The following is a 19,107-nucleotide window of genomic DNA, read 5'->3' as shown; positions in this document are numbered from 1 at the left end:
ACAAACTCACTGAAGACATTAAATTCATGATTAAAAATCTATGCTCAACAGAACAAACAACAAATACATATTATTGCCAAGAAAATTACAAGACTACCAAATTTCTGATACCAAACCTGGGCCAGCATAGTAAGGGAAAAGAAAAGACCAAAGTCGTTTTCTAATACTGATACTAAAAGTACCAAATATTAGCAAAAAAAAAAAGAACCCAACAATTAATAAAAATTAACCAAATAGTCATGCTTAAATAGGGTTTATCACTAAGCTGTAAGAGTTTTCTAATATATATTTTGGATACTAGCCCCTTAACAAATATATGGCTTGAAAATATTTTCTCCCATTTTGCAGGGTTTTGTATTATTTCTCGGATGGTGGACTTTGAAGCACAAATGTTTTTAATTTTAATGAATTGCAGTTTATCTATTTTTCCTTTGGCTGCTTGTGCTTTGTGTGTCATATCTAAAAATCTTTGCCCAACCCAAGATTACAAAGAATTACTCTTTTGTTTTCTTTCTTCTACCAAGCATTTATAATTTTTGCTCTTAAATTCAGGCCTGTGATTAATTTTGAGCTAATTTTTACACATGTTGTCAGTTTGAGGTCCGTCATCATTCTTTTACATATGTCTATCCAGTTGTGCCATCACCATTCGTTAAAACAGGCGATTCTTTCCCTACTGAATTGTCTTGGCACTTTGTTGAAAATCAGTGGACCATAATTTAAGGTTGTCCACCCATTTTTAAGAATAAGACACTGAAATGCTAACCGGAAAGAAAAAAAGTGAAAGTGTTAGTTGCTCAATCATGACCGACTCCTTGCAATCCCATGACTGTAGACTGCCAGGCACCTCAGTCCATGGAATTCTCCGGGAATACTGGAGTGGGTGGCCCTTCTCCAAGGGCTCTTCCTGACCCAGGGATTGAACCCAAGTCTCTCTCATTACAGGCAGATTCTTTACCATATGAGCCACAAGGAAACTAATTGGAAGCACTATGTAAATAGGCCTGGCTTCTTGATTCACAGTGGGCTTCACTCTATAATAATGAGACATGAGTTCATCTGTGGAAACCCTAAGCTCAAAATTTTCTGTTTTTATTCTCTTGACTTTAAGTTTCACCAAAGAGAACTCCTTTGGTATATATGAGGTATAAATCTGGTTGCCAACTTTCTCTAAGAGCTGAGATGGAGGAAATGGAATCAGCATCCCTACTATTCATTATAAACATTTTACTTACATTCTATTTTCAGAAGGGCACCCATTCCCTAACACATCCTTTGGACTTTTCATTTATATTTAGCCTTTCCAGAGGGTAAATCTCCATCTTTCTGCAAGTCTACCAAGCTAGAATCTGAGTGATGATAAGTGGCATGGTTGCTTGCAATTTTCTCAAGAAATTTTATGCCTATGCTTAATTAATGTAAAAAATCAATCAGTACAATTTAAAACAGTAATGGATTAGCGGAGAAGAGTCACGATCATCTCAACAGATTCGATAAAATTTAATACTCTGATTTTAAAACTAACAAAAAGTTCCCTTAGCAAATTAGGATGAGAAAGGAAGGCCTGTAACACCATACAGGTTATCCCTTAAAAGCTGTCAGGAACAGGACACAGAAGTCTTTCTTACCACTCCTATTCAACACTGCCTAGAAAGTATCCTAGCCAGTGCGATAACACAGAAACAAAGAAAATGATGCTCGCCATGACAGAAATGAAAATTCTCTGGTATCTGGAGATAAAGCTATTAAAAGATATGCAACGTCAATCTCCTGGCTGTGATACTGTACTATAGTTAAGCAAGATGTTACTACTGGGGGACATGATGAAGGGTATATGGAATCTATCTGTATTATTTCTTATGACTTCATGTGAATCTATCATGTTTCAAAACAAAAAGTAAGAAAAGTTAAGCAAAATCTTTATAAAAACATTATCCAACTTTTCTCAGAAACATGGAAGACCTAAATATACAAGTTATACATAAGGTATATGGTGATGAGATTCAGTATTAGCAATATGCCAGTTCTCTCCAAATTAATCCACAAATTCAATGCATTACTAGTCAAAAGTTCAAATTCATTTTCTGGTCAAATCTGATCAGCTAAACCTAAACTATTAGTGAAGAGTCAAAAAACAGCCTAGACAATTCTGAAGAAGGTTAAGGATCCATGCTAGCCAAGACCTATTATTAACCTAGTGGTATAAATGAAGCTCTGGCATAAGAAGAACAAATAACACTGTGGACAGAGGTTTGTAACACTGTACAGGAGGCTGCAGATGGTGACTGCAGCCATGAAAATGAAAGGCGCTTACTCCTTGGAAGAAAAGTTATGACCAACCTAGAGAGCATATTCAAAAGCAGAGACATTACTTTGCCAACAAAGGTCTGTCTAGTCAAGGCTATGGTTTTTCCAATGGTCATGTATGGATGTGAGAGTTGGACTGTGAAGAAAGCTGAGCACCAAAGAATTGATGTTTTTGAAGTGTGGTGTTGGAGAAGACTTTTGAGAGTCCCTTGGACTGCAAGGAGATCCAACCAGTCCATTCTAAAGGAGATCAGTCCTGGGTGTTCTTTGGAAGGAACGATGCTAAAGCTGAAACTCCAGTACTTTGGCCACCTCATGTGAAGAGTTGACTCACTGGAAAAGACTGATGCTGGGAGGGACTGGGGGCAGGAGGAGAAGGGGACGACAGAGGATGAGATGGCTGGATGGCATCACCGACTCGATGGACATGAGTTTGGGTGAACTCTGGGAGTTGGTGATGGACAGGGAGGCCTGGCGTGCTGCAATTCATGGGGTCGCAAAGAGTAAGACACAACTGAGCGACTGAACTGCACTGAACTGAACTGAACAGGAGTGAGTGAGTGAGTGAAGTTGCTCAGTCATGTCTGACTCTTTGCAACCCCATGGACTGTAGCCTATCAGGTTCCTCCATCCATGGGATTTTCCAGGCAAGAGTGCTGGAGTGGATTGCCATTTCCTCCTCCAGGGGATCTTCCCAACCCAGGAATCAAACCTGGGTCTCCCACATTGCAGGCAGACGCTTTATCGTCTGAAGAAAAAGAAATGCAAGATGGCAAAGTGATTGTCTGAGGAGGCTTCACAAATAGCTAATGAAAGATTAGCAAAAGGCAAGGGAGAAAGGAAAAGACATGCCCAACTGAATGCAGAGTTCCAGAAAACAGCAGGGAGAGATAAGGGCTTCTTAAATGAACAACACAAAGCAACAGACGAAAACAGTAGAATAGGAAAGACCAGAGATCTCTTCAAGAAAACTGAAGATATCAAGGAAACATTTCATGAAAAGATGGGCAGGACAAAGGACAGAAACGCTAAGGACCTAACATTAGCAGAAGAGATTAAGAAGAGGTAGCAAGAATATACAAAAGAACTACACAAAAAGGTCTTGACCCAGATAACCACAATGGTGTGATCACTCACCTAGAACTAGACATCCTGGAGTGTAAAGTCAAGAGGGCCTTAGGAAGCACTGCTACAAAGTTAGTGGAAGTGATGGAGTTCCAGCTGAACTATTTCAAATCCTAAAAGATCATGCTGTTAAAGTGTTGCACTCATATGTCAGCAAATTTGGAAAACTCAGCAGTGGCCACAAGATGGGAAAAGGTCTGTTTTCATTCCAATCCCCAAAAAGGGCAATACCAAAGAATGTTCAAACTACCTTACCACTGAGTTCATTTCACATGCTAGCATGGTTACACTCAAAATCCTTCAGCTAGGCTTCAGCAGTACCTGAACCTAGATACATAAACTGGATTTAGAAAAGGCAAAGGAAGCATAGATCACATTACCATTACCTGTTGGATCACAGAAAGCAAGAGAGGTCTAGGAAAAAAAAATCTACTTCTGCTTTATTGACTATGCTAAAGCCTTTGACTGTGTAGATCACAACAGACTGTGGAAAATTCTTAAACAGACCAGACCACCGCACCTGTCTCCTGAGAAACCTGTATGAAGGTCAAGAAGCAACAATTAGAACCAGACATGGAATAATGGATTGGTTCAAAATTGGGAGAGGAGTACAACAAGGCTGTATATTGTCACCCTGCCTATTTAACTTATATGTGGAATAATTATGCACAATGCCAGGCTGGTTGAATCACAAGCAGAAATCAAGACTGCTGGGAGAAATACCAACAACTTCAAATATGCAGATATCATTCTAATGGCAGAAAGTAAAGAGCAACTAAAGAGCCTCTTGATGAAGGTGAAAGAGGAGAACAAAAAAGCCAGCTTGAAACTCAACATTCAAAAACTAAGATCATGGAATCTGGTCCCATCACTTCATGGCAAACAAAAGGTAAAAAGTGGAAGCACTGACAAATTTTGTTTTCCTGGGCTGCGGACAGTGTCTGCAGCTATGAAGTTAAAAGATGCTTGCTCACTGAAAGAAAATCTATGAGAAACTTAGGCAGTATATAAAAAGCAGAGACATCACTTTGCCAACAAAGGTCCGTATAGTCAAAGCTATGGTTTTTCCAGTAGTTGTGTATGGATCTGGAGTTGGACCATAAGGAAAGCTGAGCTTCCCAGAATTGATGCTTTTGAATTGTGGTGCTGGGTAAGACTCTTAAGAGTCTCTTGAACTGCAAGGAGATCAAACCAGTCAATCCTAAAGGATTCAGTCAACCCTGAATATTCATTGGAAGGACTTATGTTGAAGCTGAAGCTCCAATACTTTGCCACCTGATTCGAAAAGCCAACTCACTGGAAAAGATCCTGATGCTGGGAGAGACTGAAGGTAAAAGGAGAAGGGGGCAGCAGAGGATGAGGTGGTTAGACAGCATCACTGACTCAACGGACATGAATTTAAGCAAACTTAGGGAGACAGTGAAGTACAGGGAAACCTGCTGTTCTGTAGTCCATGGGGTTGCAAAGAGTTGGGTATGACTTAGCGACTGAACAACATAAACGAGGTTCTGGCACAGGGAGGACAAATACACCAAAAGAACAGAAATAAAGCCAGAAAGAGATCTTATATAAGGAAACTTAACATATGAAGGCTTCCCTGGTAGCTCAGATGGTAACGAATCTACTTGCAATGCAGGAGACCCAGGTTCGATCCCTGGGTCAGAAAGATCCCCTGGAGAAGGATATGACAAAGGAGGTGGACAAGAATGAGTGATGAACATGACATATGAAAGTAAGGAAATTTCCAATCAGTAGGTAAAAAATGGATTATTCAACCAATTATGTTGGGACAAGTGAATGTCATACAGAAAACAGGCAAATTAGACATCTGTGGTAGGAAGGATTTTATGATCATAACATTAATGATTGGTAAGTTTGATTTAAGAACAAGTAAAACTTTCATAAGACCAAAGAAATTCACCAAAGTGAAGAATACAAGCCTCTCCCATGTCAGACCAGAAGTAGAAGGACAGTCTCAGGAGAATGTTACTCAGTGGTGTCTGATTCTTTGCGACCTAATGGACTGTAGCCCTCCATGCTCCTCTGTCCACAGGATTTCCCAGGCAGGAATCCTGGAGTAGGGCGCCATTTCCTCCTCCAGGGTGCCTTCCCGACCCAGAGACTGAACCCACATGTCCTGCATCAGCTGCACTGGCAGGCAGATTCTTTACCACTAAGCCACCTGGGAAGTTCTCTCAGGAGAACATGCTGCATCATCTTTTTTAAACAAATACTGGAAATTTTCATGGCAACAGGCATATTGTTGTAAAAGTATAAATATAAGCAAAGGAATATCCACCAACTTCAAGATTGTAAATAGTAGTAAAACCACATATCTGGAGGGATGTATTAAAACCATGTATCTGGAGGGCTGACTATAATTTAGATGTAGGTTTTTGACTGCATGGAGGGTCAGCAGCCTTGCCATACTGTTCAAGGATCAACTATATTTCTAATGCTCTATTTCTTTTAAAAAACAGATTTGAAGTAAACAGAGAAATGTTAATACCTATTACTTCTTGATGGTGGATACTATGTGTCTAGTATTTTCTCTATACTGAAATAGAAGAACTAAAAATAAAAACAGATAAAACACTGGAAGCCAGGAAGGACTAGCGCAAGTGAGTTGAAGTTTCATAATTCATACTGTGAGAGTCAACAAGGACTGTCTATACTAATCAATCAAGAAACAGTGGTGCAATCATACCATTACTATCTAGTTATAAAGATTTACAACAGATCTAAAATCAGAAACAAACCAGTGGGAAAAAGGAGGACTGCTGTTTTTCATTTCACTGTCTCACCATCTGAAATATTATATGCCTGTATTACTTTGAAAAATAGATATGTTGTTTTAAAGAGACAAACTCTGAAACCCAAACTGGAGACTATTAAAGAGCATTTCCGATCTCCAGAAATTTCTGAATGTCTTATTTCAGTTAAAAAGGAAATACTATATAAACCAATGTATACTTTGCTGAATTTACTTTCAGGAAACCAAACACCAGCCCTTGACTAGCAAAACCAATTTACCCTGAAACAATGTTGTAGTTGAGAGCAGGATGGTCTTTTGAGACAGGAGGAACAAGAGGCTCTGGTTGCCACTCTTCAATCAATTCTTCCTTTTCCTACAAGAGAAAAGCAGTTAAAATACAGTGCAGTGCTACTTGCTGCTGCTGCTGCTGGGACAGCAACTCTAGCAGTATCTAAACTGTTTGTTGTAATGATGCCATTGTAATGAACACAATGCTAGAAAGCGGTCCAGATGCTGCTGGAAATGACACTAAATCACTACTGAGTTTTATGCACTTAACCTCTCACCTCTTTTCTCAACTCAGACTAAAGGCTCTTTTCCCATGAAACTTCCTGGGTGATGGAAAATTTTTTTTAATTTTATTTCTGTTCAGAATTTTTCACTGTAGGAAGTATAACTGCTACTGATGATAAAACAACAAGTCTACAACACAAAGATAAGAAGCACGACTATAGGTTAAGTGACCTCAGCCTCTTGCAAAATATTACAGACAGCCATACCTTAGGTTCTTATAGACATGATAGTCATAGGAAGGGATCAACTAGACTACAAAGCACTGTTTCTATAAGCCACTGGCAAGGATTCAGAAGCAACAGAAATATTCCAAAAGACTCTCTAATAATAATTATTATAATAGGATTTAGTTGTTTGGAAATTTCTCACAGAAAGCCACTTTATTCCTTTTACCTGTTATTTCTTGCATTACAGGTATTTTGACTATTTTGAGTTTCTTATCCTTTCTTGAACTAGAAAAAGAAGTGTAATTTTGAAAATGTACTCTGGATGTACACGATGAGATGAGGCACACCTGAGGAACATGACAGACACAGCAATTCTAGCCTTAGATAAGCCCACTCTTAGTATTTCTATTTCCACACTCCTGTTAAATGCTTCTGTGTATGTTTCTCCTCATAGGCAACTCTAGGGCATGGCCAGGAGCATACTCACTTAAGGCTCAGGGACTCAAAAATGCTTAGCTGAATAAATCAATTGCATGGAAGAACAGTAGCCTGAACAAGCCAGGAGCACGTGTGATACATACACACAGTCCACTGGCTACCATGGAGACAGATTTCAGAATCAATTCAAGATTGCCTGGTATTCAAGAGACTCTGCACATCTGTAAAACTGAGAAGGGCATTTCTTCTTTGCTGCCATTAAGTTAAGCTTTAGAAACACTCACACAGTTGTTGTTTTTTCCCTTCCACAGCTTTTAGGATAAAATGTCACTGACTACTGAATCTTGCTCTAGGTAAGTTTTGCTTTTAGAGGGTTATTCTAAAATTATGTTTAGGCATTATTCTTTCAAAATGCACATTTGTACAGACTGATATGCTTAAATATTAGGAATGATCAACCCTTTAAACAGCTGGGCTAGAAATCTGTTCCATGGCCATATAATCATTCACATGGAGTTCCTAAATAGCAAGGGAAAAAAAGAAGACAGGATTTCTAGGCTGGATGACTCAATCTTACTGTAATACCATCAAAAGAGTGTTCTATGGTACACTAATCCAGTGTGCCATAAAAAAAGGCAGGGGTTAGGATCTGTGGTCAAGTTTAGGGTATCTCTCCAGAGGTTCAAATAGCCACTGGTGTATAAAAAACCTTTTATATAAGAAATCATGCAATGAGACACCTCTTTAGTTTGCTTTACCCAGGTTTCCTAAACTTATTTGCCCTAAGAGTCACTTGCTGCATATCCCCTAGAGGGGATACTGTCTGACCATCTCATGATAAACATTAATGATCAAGACAGCAAGGGCCAGCCAATGAAAACAAGGAAACACTTGCCACATTACTGTAATTCCATTCCACTTGCACCTTCTCCTGTGAATGCTCCAGTAAGGAAAGAAAAGAGCAGTGCCCATCTTTGTGCTATACTTAACGCTGCCTTGTGAACTTCTGAACTGAAGTTTTAGGCACTTTTGTGGGAAAACATCTAACTGTACCTGTCTCTAAGTATTCTGGCATATTGCAATAGAAGCTGGACAGGGAAACAATCAAAGTCACAGAAACCATGCTGCAGTCAAAACTGCTCTTCCTCTCTCATACCTGGGGCACAGTTACTCAGTGTTCCTACGTGCGAGAGAAGGTGGAGGATTCCACAAACCCCTTGGTCCTCCATACTGACAACAGCCCCCAGAGGGGCAGCATTGAAAGTCCTCTTGACCCTTCTTCCAAAGGTTTGCCCAACTTGGGCTTGAGCTGGGTCCTTTACCATACAGAACACATCAAAATTTGATTTGGGGTGGGAAGGTGGAGAGTGGTGGGATGGAGAGGATTCTCTCCGACTCTGAATCTCTTTTATGAAGACCACAGGGAAAACTTTCATTCAGACTTGAGAAACAGTGCTGCTTTTCCCAAGCAACTCATGTAACCTTACAAGTGGACACTGGCAATTCAGCAGTAGCCCATGTGTCCCTTCCAGCATCTAGTATGTTTCCAGACTGCTGTTTACTCCTAGCAAAATATAAAGGCCTGTAACATGGTACTCCTTTGTGTACTTACTTTATCCCTGGATTCTTTGTAATTTGTTTACCCTGATATTTCATTCCTGTTTTCCTTACATTCCAGAAAACATTTTAACACATATAGGTGAACCACCACAAGTCCTTTTTGAAAGATGTAGCAACTATAATCATATACCAAATAATAAAATAGAAATTTAACTTCTCACCTTGAGTGTAAGATCAGATCGTTCTTGCAATTTGTAAGTTTTAGAGAAAAGAAGTCTGATTATCCAGAGTATTAAAATTCCTTCTAAAATAAGATGATAAGCAGGAGCCTAGGAGTCAAAAAACAAAAGTAAAACAAAAACAAGAAATAAACAAATATTTCCAAACCTGCACATATAATTTAACGTACTTGCATATACTACTGCCCATGACCCTTACAAAACCTATTTATTACTTCTGAAGATTTACTTCCAAAGTTCACTTTATGTCTGCTCATTCCATTTCCCATTTCTAACAGAAGGCATTTCTCCTAACATGGAAAAAAATCTCTAAAACTGCAGCTTTAAACTATCTTTAGGAATAAAAAAAAAATTTAACAAAATCTGACACAGAATTTCAATAATTAAACAATATTAACTATCAGATCCTTCAGGTAATTTGTATTTTTACTAGTAGGAAATGACTGTAACCAACATTTTGCAGCGTCACAAGCCTTCTATCACTTCACATACCACGGATGAACTGAGAATTATTTGGAAACCAGTTTCCACAATTTTCAAAGAATTTTGCACATCTTACTACATTTTCTGTATCCCTGATAAGCCTCTTTAAATTCTCCTTGGAACATGGCAGAAAGACTTTATTAATGCTTAAAGAAATAGCATGTCTCTTTTCTACCATAGTTCCCCAAAAGTATGTAGTGTTTTCCGTGTCAACAGGCAAAAAGTTACCTTAATGAAATTATCCATGTCAGGTCTTCTTTTCAACTGCACATTTCCAGGATAAAGGCCAAGCTAGCTGACTTTTATGTTTTATACAACTAAACACACCAAGTGCATGTAGAAGATTCCAGATATCAACTAAACCATCATCAGTCAGTTATGGAGTGCTATATTCCAATAGGTTGTCATTGGAAAGTCAGTTAAAAGAGGTATTTAGAAATGTAAATCGGAGAAGGCAATGGCAACCCACTCCAGGACTACTGCCTGGAAAATCCCATGGACAGAGGAGCCTGGTAGGCTGCAGTCCATGAGGTCACTAAGAGTTGGACACGACTTCACTTTCACTTTCACTTTTCACTTTCATGCATTGGAGAAGGAAATGGCACCCCACTCCAGTGTTCTTGCCTGGAGAATCCCAGGGACCGGGGAGCCTGGTGGGCTGCCGTCTATGGGGTCGCACAGAGTCGGACACAACTGAAGTGACTTAGCAGCAGTAGCAGCAGAAATGTAAATACAAACTACTGTAAAGCATTAGCCAGAAAGTGACGAGTCACAGTAGTTCAAGAAATTCTGAGGTGGTGACAGGGAAACTGAGAACAAATGCATACATAAACCTTCAGATCACTGCACAGGTACCTTTAAAACTGCATACATGTTATCTACGTATGGGTACACAACAAGACTCCTTAAATTCTACATCCAAGGTACACAGAAATTAGAAGCAAAACCAGAAATCTCTCTAAGATTATTTTTAAAATTTGCTGATCCCTCCTGAATATAGTTCATTTAAGAATAAGTGCTCTACAAAAAAAAAAACAAAAACCCTTTTGGTTTTATCAGTAATTGGATTATAGCTGACAAACAAATATCCAAGTCACTAGTTAAACATTCCACCCCAAAAAGACATCATCCTAAGAAAAGCTGAAATGTCTAGTGAATTAATACAAATTATAAATGCAAGTTCTTTTCTTCCCTAGGAAAGACATCCAGGAGGACTTTTCTCAAGGCTGACTCATGGTCAGTACTAAGGTATGAGAAGTTACATAATTGAAGGGCAGTCTTCAGAAAGGCAGCAACAATATACAGTAGAAGTTATTCATTTCTGAAACACAGATCTTAAATTTCAGTGGTTCTTCTTAAGTCACTGATAGCTCAGTTGGTAAAGAATCCGCCTGCAATGCAGGAGACCCCAGCTGGATTTCTGGGTGGGGAAGATCCGCTGGAGAAGGGATAGGCTACCCACTCCGGTATTCCTGGGCTTCCCTTGTGACTCAGCAGGTAAAGATTCTGCCCGCAATGTGGGAGACCTCAGTTTGATCCCTGGGTTGGGAAGATCCCCTGGAGAAGGGAAAGGCTACCCACTCCAGTATTCTGGCCTGGAAAATTCCAGGGAGTCGCAAAGAGTGGGACAAGACTGAGTGACTTTCACTTTCACAGTTACTATGATTAACCTATGGTTGGACATCTCCTGAGCCATATTCTCTTAACTGTTTTTTTTTTTTTCCCCAAAAAGTCCTGATGGGTCCTGATGCATCTTTCATCATCACCGCTGCCAGTAAGTGCAATATTAAGTTTCAAGAAAATTATCGAAAGAAAACTGAGATTCACTTTACATGAATGTGAGATTCATAAGCACAGCGACTTTTAACTGTTCGCTCACTGCACTACTTCTAGCATTTACATCTGTGCTGCCCAACACTGTAGTCACTAGCACCATTCAACTATTTAAATACACATCTAAATTAAAACGAAAAATTCAGTCCTTTAACGGTACTAGCCGCTTTTCAAGTGCTAATAGCCACATGTGTTTAGTGGCTACTCAACAGCTCAGAAAACAATCAGAAAGTTCTACTGTACAGTGCAGGGAAACTCACTAAATGTCGAATGAACATTTTACAAGAACGACATTTAAATTTTATATTATCTTACTACCTGAAATGGCTGGCCTTTCAAAAAACATCCCTTAACTAGTCTTTCTTCAAAGATTTACTGAAGTAGTTGTATCTCTGCAAGAGAGAAAATGGGACGTATGCGGAAGAATGGCTATTTCATATTCCTAAATCATTCGGCTTCCTTTCCAACAAATCATTCGGCTACCTCCCAACAAAAACAAACTCCAACTTATTGTTTTTTCCCCTATTATCTGCTCCACAGTTCCAAGGACCTGTCTTCCCTGCGACCTATCCAGACTGAGATTTTCCATTCTACTTCCATCTCTCCCGTTTTAGCAGCTCTGGCTTTTGACTAGTCTCTCTCCTGTATCCGCACAGGACCTGGAGACGGCTCTCCGCTCGCTGGAGAGCAAATCGAGACCCTCCCCCCCAGTTCGGCTCCCACCCGCGTTCCCCATATTCCGCAGCTGGGAAACGTGTGCCTCTGAGCCCTTCCAGGGAGCGACGCCGAGGGTCCGGGCGTGACTGGGCCAGGCCCGCCTAGGCCCTCAGCACAAAAATCCACACAAAACGTCCCACTTCCCCAGGGCTGGGTGTGGTCGTGAGCCCCTGAAGTCGCCAAAGCTCACCTCGTAGAGCGCCTGGACCATCTCCACCAGCACCCACTGCTCCGCGACGGTCGCCATAGTTAGCGGCCGGGGTTCCCTTCCGGAAGGCAGATCGCAGGCTCTTCAGATAGTCAGCGGCGCGGCCCAGTGACGTCTAGGCGCCCGGGAGGCGGGGCTGCCGGGAGTGGGCACCGCCTTCTCGCGCCTGCGTTTTGGATGGCTGGCGGCTGCGTCGTCTCAGGGAGAATAAGCGTGGTGTGGTGAATGTTGACTCTAGGATCTCGCTAGGGTATGAGGAGTGGTGAGAATCGGCAGGCTGGTCCCCGCAGCACGTGTTCACAGCCAAGCCATTAACTGCTGGACCCCGTGCTGGGCTCTTGGGATGGAGGGGTTGTAATAAATGACCCTCACGCTTGGCAGGTAGCTGGGTTCAGGGAGTTATTAATGCAGTCACAAACATATTCTTTACTTTTAAATTATGTAAGTAATGCAAGAATGCATTATAATTTAAAAAAAAAGACAATTCTTATTATACCACTTACCGTGTAAGGCTTTGTACATATTAAGCCGTATAGCAGTTAGCTGTGGAACCTTCAAGAACATAGGTATCCAAACGTGATGTGCGCATATTTCGGTTGGATTTCTTAAATATAACTGGGAGCATAGGGATAATACTGTTGCACAATTGTCTTCTCTTCTTTTTTCTTTTTTGGGCTATAAATTTTATGTTTATAATCAATGAAGAAGCCTATTTATTGTAATTTGTTCTGTGTATTTCTCATCACATTTTATTTAAACATTTTTCTTTTGGGGGGCTTCCCTGGTGGCTGACTTTCTCCCCCCCCCCACTTTTTCACCTATTACAAACAATGCTCTGTAACCATGGATGTGTGTATGTCTTTCTGTGCATGTTGGGATATTTCCAACAAGTTTCCTCAAAGTCAGATTTTACTCTGTGCATGTTAATGTCAGTAAACACTGCCATACTGCTCTCCAGAGGGCTCAATCAATTTTAAGTATTTGAAAGTGTTGTTCTGTTGTTAGTCTCTAAGTCCTGTCTTTTGAGACTCCATGGTCTGTAGCCCACCACACTCCTCTGTCCGTGGGATTTCCCAGTCAAGAATAGTGAAGTGGGTTGCCATTTCCTTCTGCAGAGGATCTTTGTGACCCCAGGGATTGGATGTCACCTGAAGTTTTCAAAGGTGATCTAAATATAATCTGGGGGGACAAATGGTTTAGATGAAAGTAAGTGAGATATGCAGAGTACATCATGAGAAACGCTGGGTTGGAAGAAACACAAGCTGGAATCAAGGTTGCCAGGAGAAATATCAATAACCTCAGATATGCAGATGACACCACCCTTATGGCAGAAAGTGAAGAGGAACTCAAAAGCCTCTTGATGAAAGTGAAAGTGGAAAGTGAAAAAGTTGGCTTAAAGCTCAACATTCAGAAAACTAAGATCATGGCATGTGGTCCCATCACTTCATGGGAAATAGATGGGGAAACAGTGGAAACAGTGTCAGACTTTATTGTGGGGGGCTCCAAAAACACTGCAGATGGTGACTGCAGCCATGAAATTAAAAGATGCTTACTCCTTGGAAGAAAAGCTATGACCAACCTAGATAGCATATTCAAAAGCAGAGATATTACTTTGCCAACAAAGGTCCGTCTAGACAAGGCTATGGTTTTTCCAGTAGTCATGTATGGATGTGAGAGTTGGACTGTGAAGAAAGCTCAGCGTCGAAATGTTGAAGATTTTGAACTGTGGTATTGGAAAAGACTCTTGAGAGTCCCTTGGACTGCAAGGAGATCCAACCAGTCCATTCTAAAGGAGATCAGTCCTGGGTGTTCTTTGGAGGGAATGATGTTGAAGCTGAAACTCCAATACTTTGGCCACTTGATGCGCAGAGTTGACTCATTGGAAAAGACTCTGATGCTGGGAGGGATTGGGGGCAGGAGGAGAAGGGGATGACAGAGGATGAGATGGCTGGATAGCATCACGGACTCGATGGACGCGAGTCTGAGTGAACTCCAGGAGTTGGTGATGGACAGGGAGGCCTGGCGTGCTGCAATTCATGGGGTCGCAAAGAGTCGGACACAACTGAGCGACTGAACTGAACTGAAGTGAGATAAAACATTAAAATATCTTCCAAAATCATTTGGTAACTTAAAACTGTACAGCTTTTCTGTAAATAAAATTAAATGATGAAAATTCATTAAAAGTCTAGATCATTTCCAAATATGATAAAATACTGAAATATTAATTGCTAAAGTCTCTTACTTATTTTTGTCTTTTTATTATAGCAAAACTAAACATGTTTCGGAGAAGGCAATGGCAACCCACTCCAGTACTTTTGCCTGGAAAACCCCATGGACGAAGGAGCCTGGTAGGCTGCAGTCCATGGGGTCGCTAAGAGTCGGGCACGACTGATGACTTCCCTTTCACTTTTCACTTTCATGCATTGGAGAAGGAAATGGCAACCCACTCCAGTGTTCTTGCCTGGAGAATCCCAGGGACGGGGAAGCCTGATGGGCTGCCGTCTATGGGGTCGCACAGAGTCGGACACGACTGAAGCGACTTAGCAGCAGCAGCAGCAAATATGTTTAGATTTATTAGAAATGTGTCATGTACCAGATTTTTAAAAAACATTATTATCTTATAAGGAAATGTATGTTTCTGGAAATTATGAAATGTATTCACATGGTTATACCAAAAAATATTGGTATAACAAGCAGTTCACAATTGCTTACTGCTGTTTTCTTAGAAATTAAAGTTTCTAAGGGTTCAGTGCAGTTCAGTCGCTCAGTCGTGTCCGACTCTTTGTGACCCCATGAATTACAGCACACCAGGCCTCCCTGTCCATCACCAACTCCTGGAGTTTACTCAGACACATCCATCGAGTCCGTGATGCCATCCAGCCATCTCATACTCTGTCGTCCCCTTCTCCTGCCCCCAATCCCTCCCAGCATCAGAGTCTTTTCCAATGAGTCAACTCTTTGCTGGAGGTAGCCAAAGTATTGGAGTTTCAGCTTTAGCATCATTCCTTCCAAAGAACACCCAGGGTTGATCTCCTTTAGAATGGACTGGTTGGATCTCCTTGCAGTCCAAGGGACTCTCAAGAGTCTTCTCCAACACCACAGTTCAAAAGCATCAGTTCTTCGGCACTCAGCTTTCTTCACAGTCCAACTCTCACATCCATACATGACTACTGGTAAAACCATAGCCTTGACTAAACGGACCTTTGTTGGCAAAGTAATGTCTCTGCTTTTGAATATGCTATCTAGGTTGGTCATAACTTTTCTTCCAAGGAGCAAACATCTTTTTAATTTCATGGCTGCAATCACCATCTGCAGTGATTTTGGAGCCCCAAAATATAAATCTGACACTATTTCCACTGTTTCCCCATCTATTTCCCATGAAGTGATGGGACTCGATGCCATGATCTTCGTTTTCTGAATGTTGAGCTTTAGGCCAACTTTTTCACTCTCCTCTTTCACTTTCACTTTCATCAAGAGGCTTTTGAGTTCCTCTTCACTTTCTGCCATAAGGGTGGTGTCATCTGCATATCTCAGGTGATTGATACTTCTCCCGGCAATCTTGATTCCAGCTTATGCTTCTTCCAGCCCAGCGTTTCTCATGATGTACTCTGCATATAAATTAAATAAGCAGGGTGACAATATACAGCCTTGACGGACTCCTTTTCCTATTTGGAACCATTCTGTTGTTCCATGTCCAGTTCTAACTGTTGCTTCCTGACCTGCATACAGGTTTCTCAAGAGGCAGGTCAGGTGGTCTGATATTCCCATCTCTTTCAGAATTTTCCACAGTATTGTGATCCACACAGTCAAAGGCTTTGGCATAGTGAATAAAGCAGAAATAAATGTTTTTCTGGAACTCTCTTGCTTTTTCCATGATCCAGCGGATGTTGGCAATTTGATCTCTGCTTCCTCTGCCTTTTCTAAAACCAGCTTGAACATCTGGAAGTTCATGGTTCACGTATTCCTGAAGGCTGGCTTGGAGAATTTTGAGCATTACTAGCGTGTGAGATGAGTGCAATTGTGTGGTAGTTTGAGCATTCTTTGGCATTGCCTTTCTTTAGGAATTCTAATTAATATGCCATTAAAATTAATAAGGAAAACATCTTGCTATGTATGGAAAAAATGTACAAGGAGTAGAAATGCATTTTGCTAAGAGGAACACAAGTAATTTTGTCCTCAAAAGAAGTTAAAAAAAAAAAAAGAGGAAGAGGAAGCACAGGACAAAATTTGAATATATAAAAGAAAGAGGTTATATAGAGGCTTATGGAAAAGAAACCCTGAGAAAAGTTTTGCATGTGCTTAGGACTGGCTAAGGTTAAAATAAATTTAATTGAATGAATAAATTTCAATATTAAAACTAAGCTGTTGCTGCGAATTCCCTGGCAGTTCAGGAGTTAAGACTCTGTGTTTCCACTGCATAGTGCGTGGGTTTGATCCCTGGTCAGGAACTGAGACCCCACAGGCCACTCAGTGTGGCAAAAACCACCAAGCTGCTGAAAACTAGAATTTTGCTTTCTCTGTCTGCTAAGAGGACAAAGTTTTTTTTTTTGCAATATTGATCTGTTTGATAGCAAACTGTAGAATTTATTTACCTCGTAAGTAGTTTTGAAATTTTCTGTATTTGCCTTTGAAATATTTTGTTGTCACTTTGGTTAAGTGATTAAATATTTATTTATACTGATGTATGATCCTATTTGAATGAGTGTTTTAAAACCTTTTGATATCTTTGACACATTTCCCAAAATCAAATTCTGGATAAAGTCTTTTTGCCCTCAAGCTAACTTTGAGATTTTTCAGAAGGCCCCTGGAAAAATCTCAAAAGTGTGATATTAAACTTATTAGGTTGCAGAGTTCAAAAGAACAGCAATGAGAGATAAGAAAGGCTTCCTATGTGATCAATGCAAAGAAATAGAGAAAAACAATAGAATGGGAAAAACAAGAGATCTCTTCAAGAAAATCAAAGATACCAAGGGAACATTTCATGGAAAGATGGGCACAATAAAGGACAGAAACGGTAAGGACCTAACAGAAGCAGAAGAGATTAAGAAGAGATGACAAGAATACACAGAAGAACAATACAAAAGAGGTCTTAATGACCCAGATAACCATGATGGTATGATCACTCACCTAGAACCAGACATTTAACTTCTATGCAGAGTATATCATGCAAAATGCTGGGCTGGATGAAGCACAAGGTGAAATCAAGATTGCCGGGAGAAATATCAGTAACCTCAGATATTCAAATGACACCACCTTTATGGCAGAAAGGGAAGAGGAACTAAAAAGCCTCTTGATGAAAGTGAAAGAGGAGAGTGAAAAAGTTGGCTTAAAGCTCAACATTCAAAAAATGAAGATCATGGCATGTGGTCCCATCACTCCATGGCAAATAGATGGGGACACAATGGAAACCGTGAGAGACTTTATTTTCTTGGGCTCCAGAATCACTGCAGATGGTGACTGCAGCCATGAAATTAAAAGATGCTTGCTCCTTGGAAGAAAAGTTATGACCAACCTACATAGCATATTCAAAAGCAGAGACATTACCAACAAAGGTTTGTCTAGTCAAAGCTATGGTTTTTCCAGTAGTCATGTATAGATGTGAGAGTTGGACCATAAAGAAGGCTGAGCATGGAAAAACTGATGCTTTGGAACTGTGGTGTTGGAGAAGACTCTTGAGAGTCCCTTGGACTACAAGGAGATCCAACCAGTCAATCCTAAAGGAAATCAGTCCTGAATATTCATTGGAAGGACTGATGCTAACTTTGAAGAGCCAACTCATTGGGAAAGACCCTGATGCTGGGAAAGATTGAAGGCAGGAGGAGAAGGGGACAAAAGAGGGCAAGGTGGTTGGATGGCCTCATGAACTCAATGGACATGAGTTTGAGCAAGTTCTGGGAGATAGTGAAGGACAGGGAAGCCTGGTATGTGTGCTACAGTACATGGAGTTGCAAAGTCGGATACAACTGAGCAACTGAACGACAATAACAACAGGTTTATTTGGTATGTTTAATTACATTGGAAGCACTGTCAAATGTAATGATAAGCTTTAGGTTGTATTATATGAAAGTTACTAATATAGATGTTGTAGAAATTATATAAAATTCTTAAAACTCAGATATGTCCTGGTATAATATTATCAATCACAATTCTAGTAATTATTTTAAAAGGCAAAAGTTTTATTTTGAAGAAAAACATGAGTAAGAATCTAGTTATGATTTTAAAATGTTGCAAGTTTCATAAATAACCAAATTTCCTTGTCACTTGAATTATAAGATATTAATCATGCCATTTTAAGTATTTTATCATTTATAGACAGTTACTGTTTTACTCTGATGCATTCACAAAAATGCTTCATCTTCAAGAAGATTTACAGAAAGGATTTTTCTGAGAAATGCAGATTTCCCAATAACTTTCAAGTCATACACTTAATTGGATAAGGAATTAACAAATAAAAATCCCCTACAGTAGGACTTCCCTGGTGGCTCAGGTGGTAACGAATCTACCTGCAATGCAGGAGACCCAGGTTCAGTCTGTGTGTGGGGAGGGTATCCTGGAGAAGGAAATGGCTACCCACTCCAGTATTCTTGCCTGAAAAATTCCATAGACAGAGGAGCCCAATGGGCTATTGTCCATGGAGTGGCAAAGAGCTGGACATGGTTGAGCACCACACAAATAAGTATCCTGTTTGCAGAGTTCCCAGCA

At 40.3% G+C, this 19,107-nt stretch overlaps 1 protein-coding gene across 1 annotated transcript in view; it reads right to left on the bottom strand.

The window, feature by feature from the left end:
* The window catches only part of SPTLC1 (serine palmitoyltransferase long chain base subunit 1), a 66,598-nt gene extending 54,084 nt beyond the window's left edge, over positions 1–12,514 (bottom strand). The window contains exons 1-3 of the mRNA XM_040245951.1: positions 12,388–12,514; positions 9,147–9,254; positions 6,466–6,560 (exon numbers count right to left, since the gene is read on the bottom strand). Coding sequence (XP_040101885.1) covers positions 6,466–6,560; positions 9,147–9,254; positions 12,388–12,444 — 260 coding nt within the window. The 5' untranslated portion in view covers positions 12,445–12,514. The remainder of the gene's footprint in view (positions 1–6,465; positions 6,561–9,146; positions 9,255–12,387) is intronic.
* Between the last annotated feature and the right edge of the window lie 6,593 nt (positions 12,515–19,107).

This window comes from Oryx dammah, unplaced genomic scaffold (assembly GCF_014754425.2).
Source record: "Oryx dammah isolate SB20612 unplaced genomic scaffold, SCBI_Odam_1.1 HiC_scaffold_1, whole genome shotgun sequence".
Classification (NCBI taxonomy): Eukaryota; Metazoa; Chordata; class Mammalia; order Artiodactyla; family Bovidae; genus Oryx; species Oryx dammah.
This window is presented reverse-complemented; position numbering and strand designations above follow the sequence as displayed.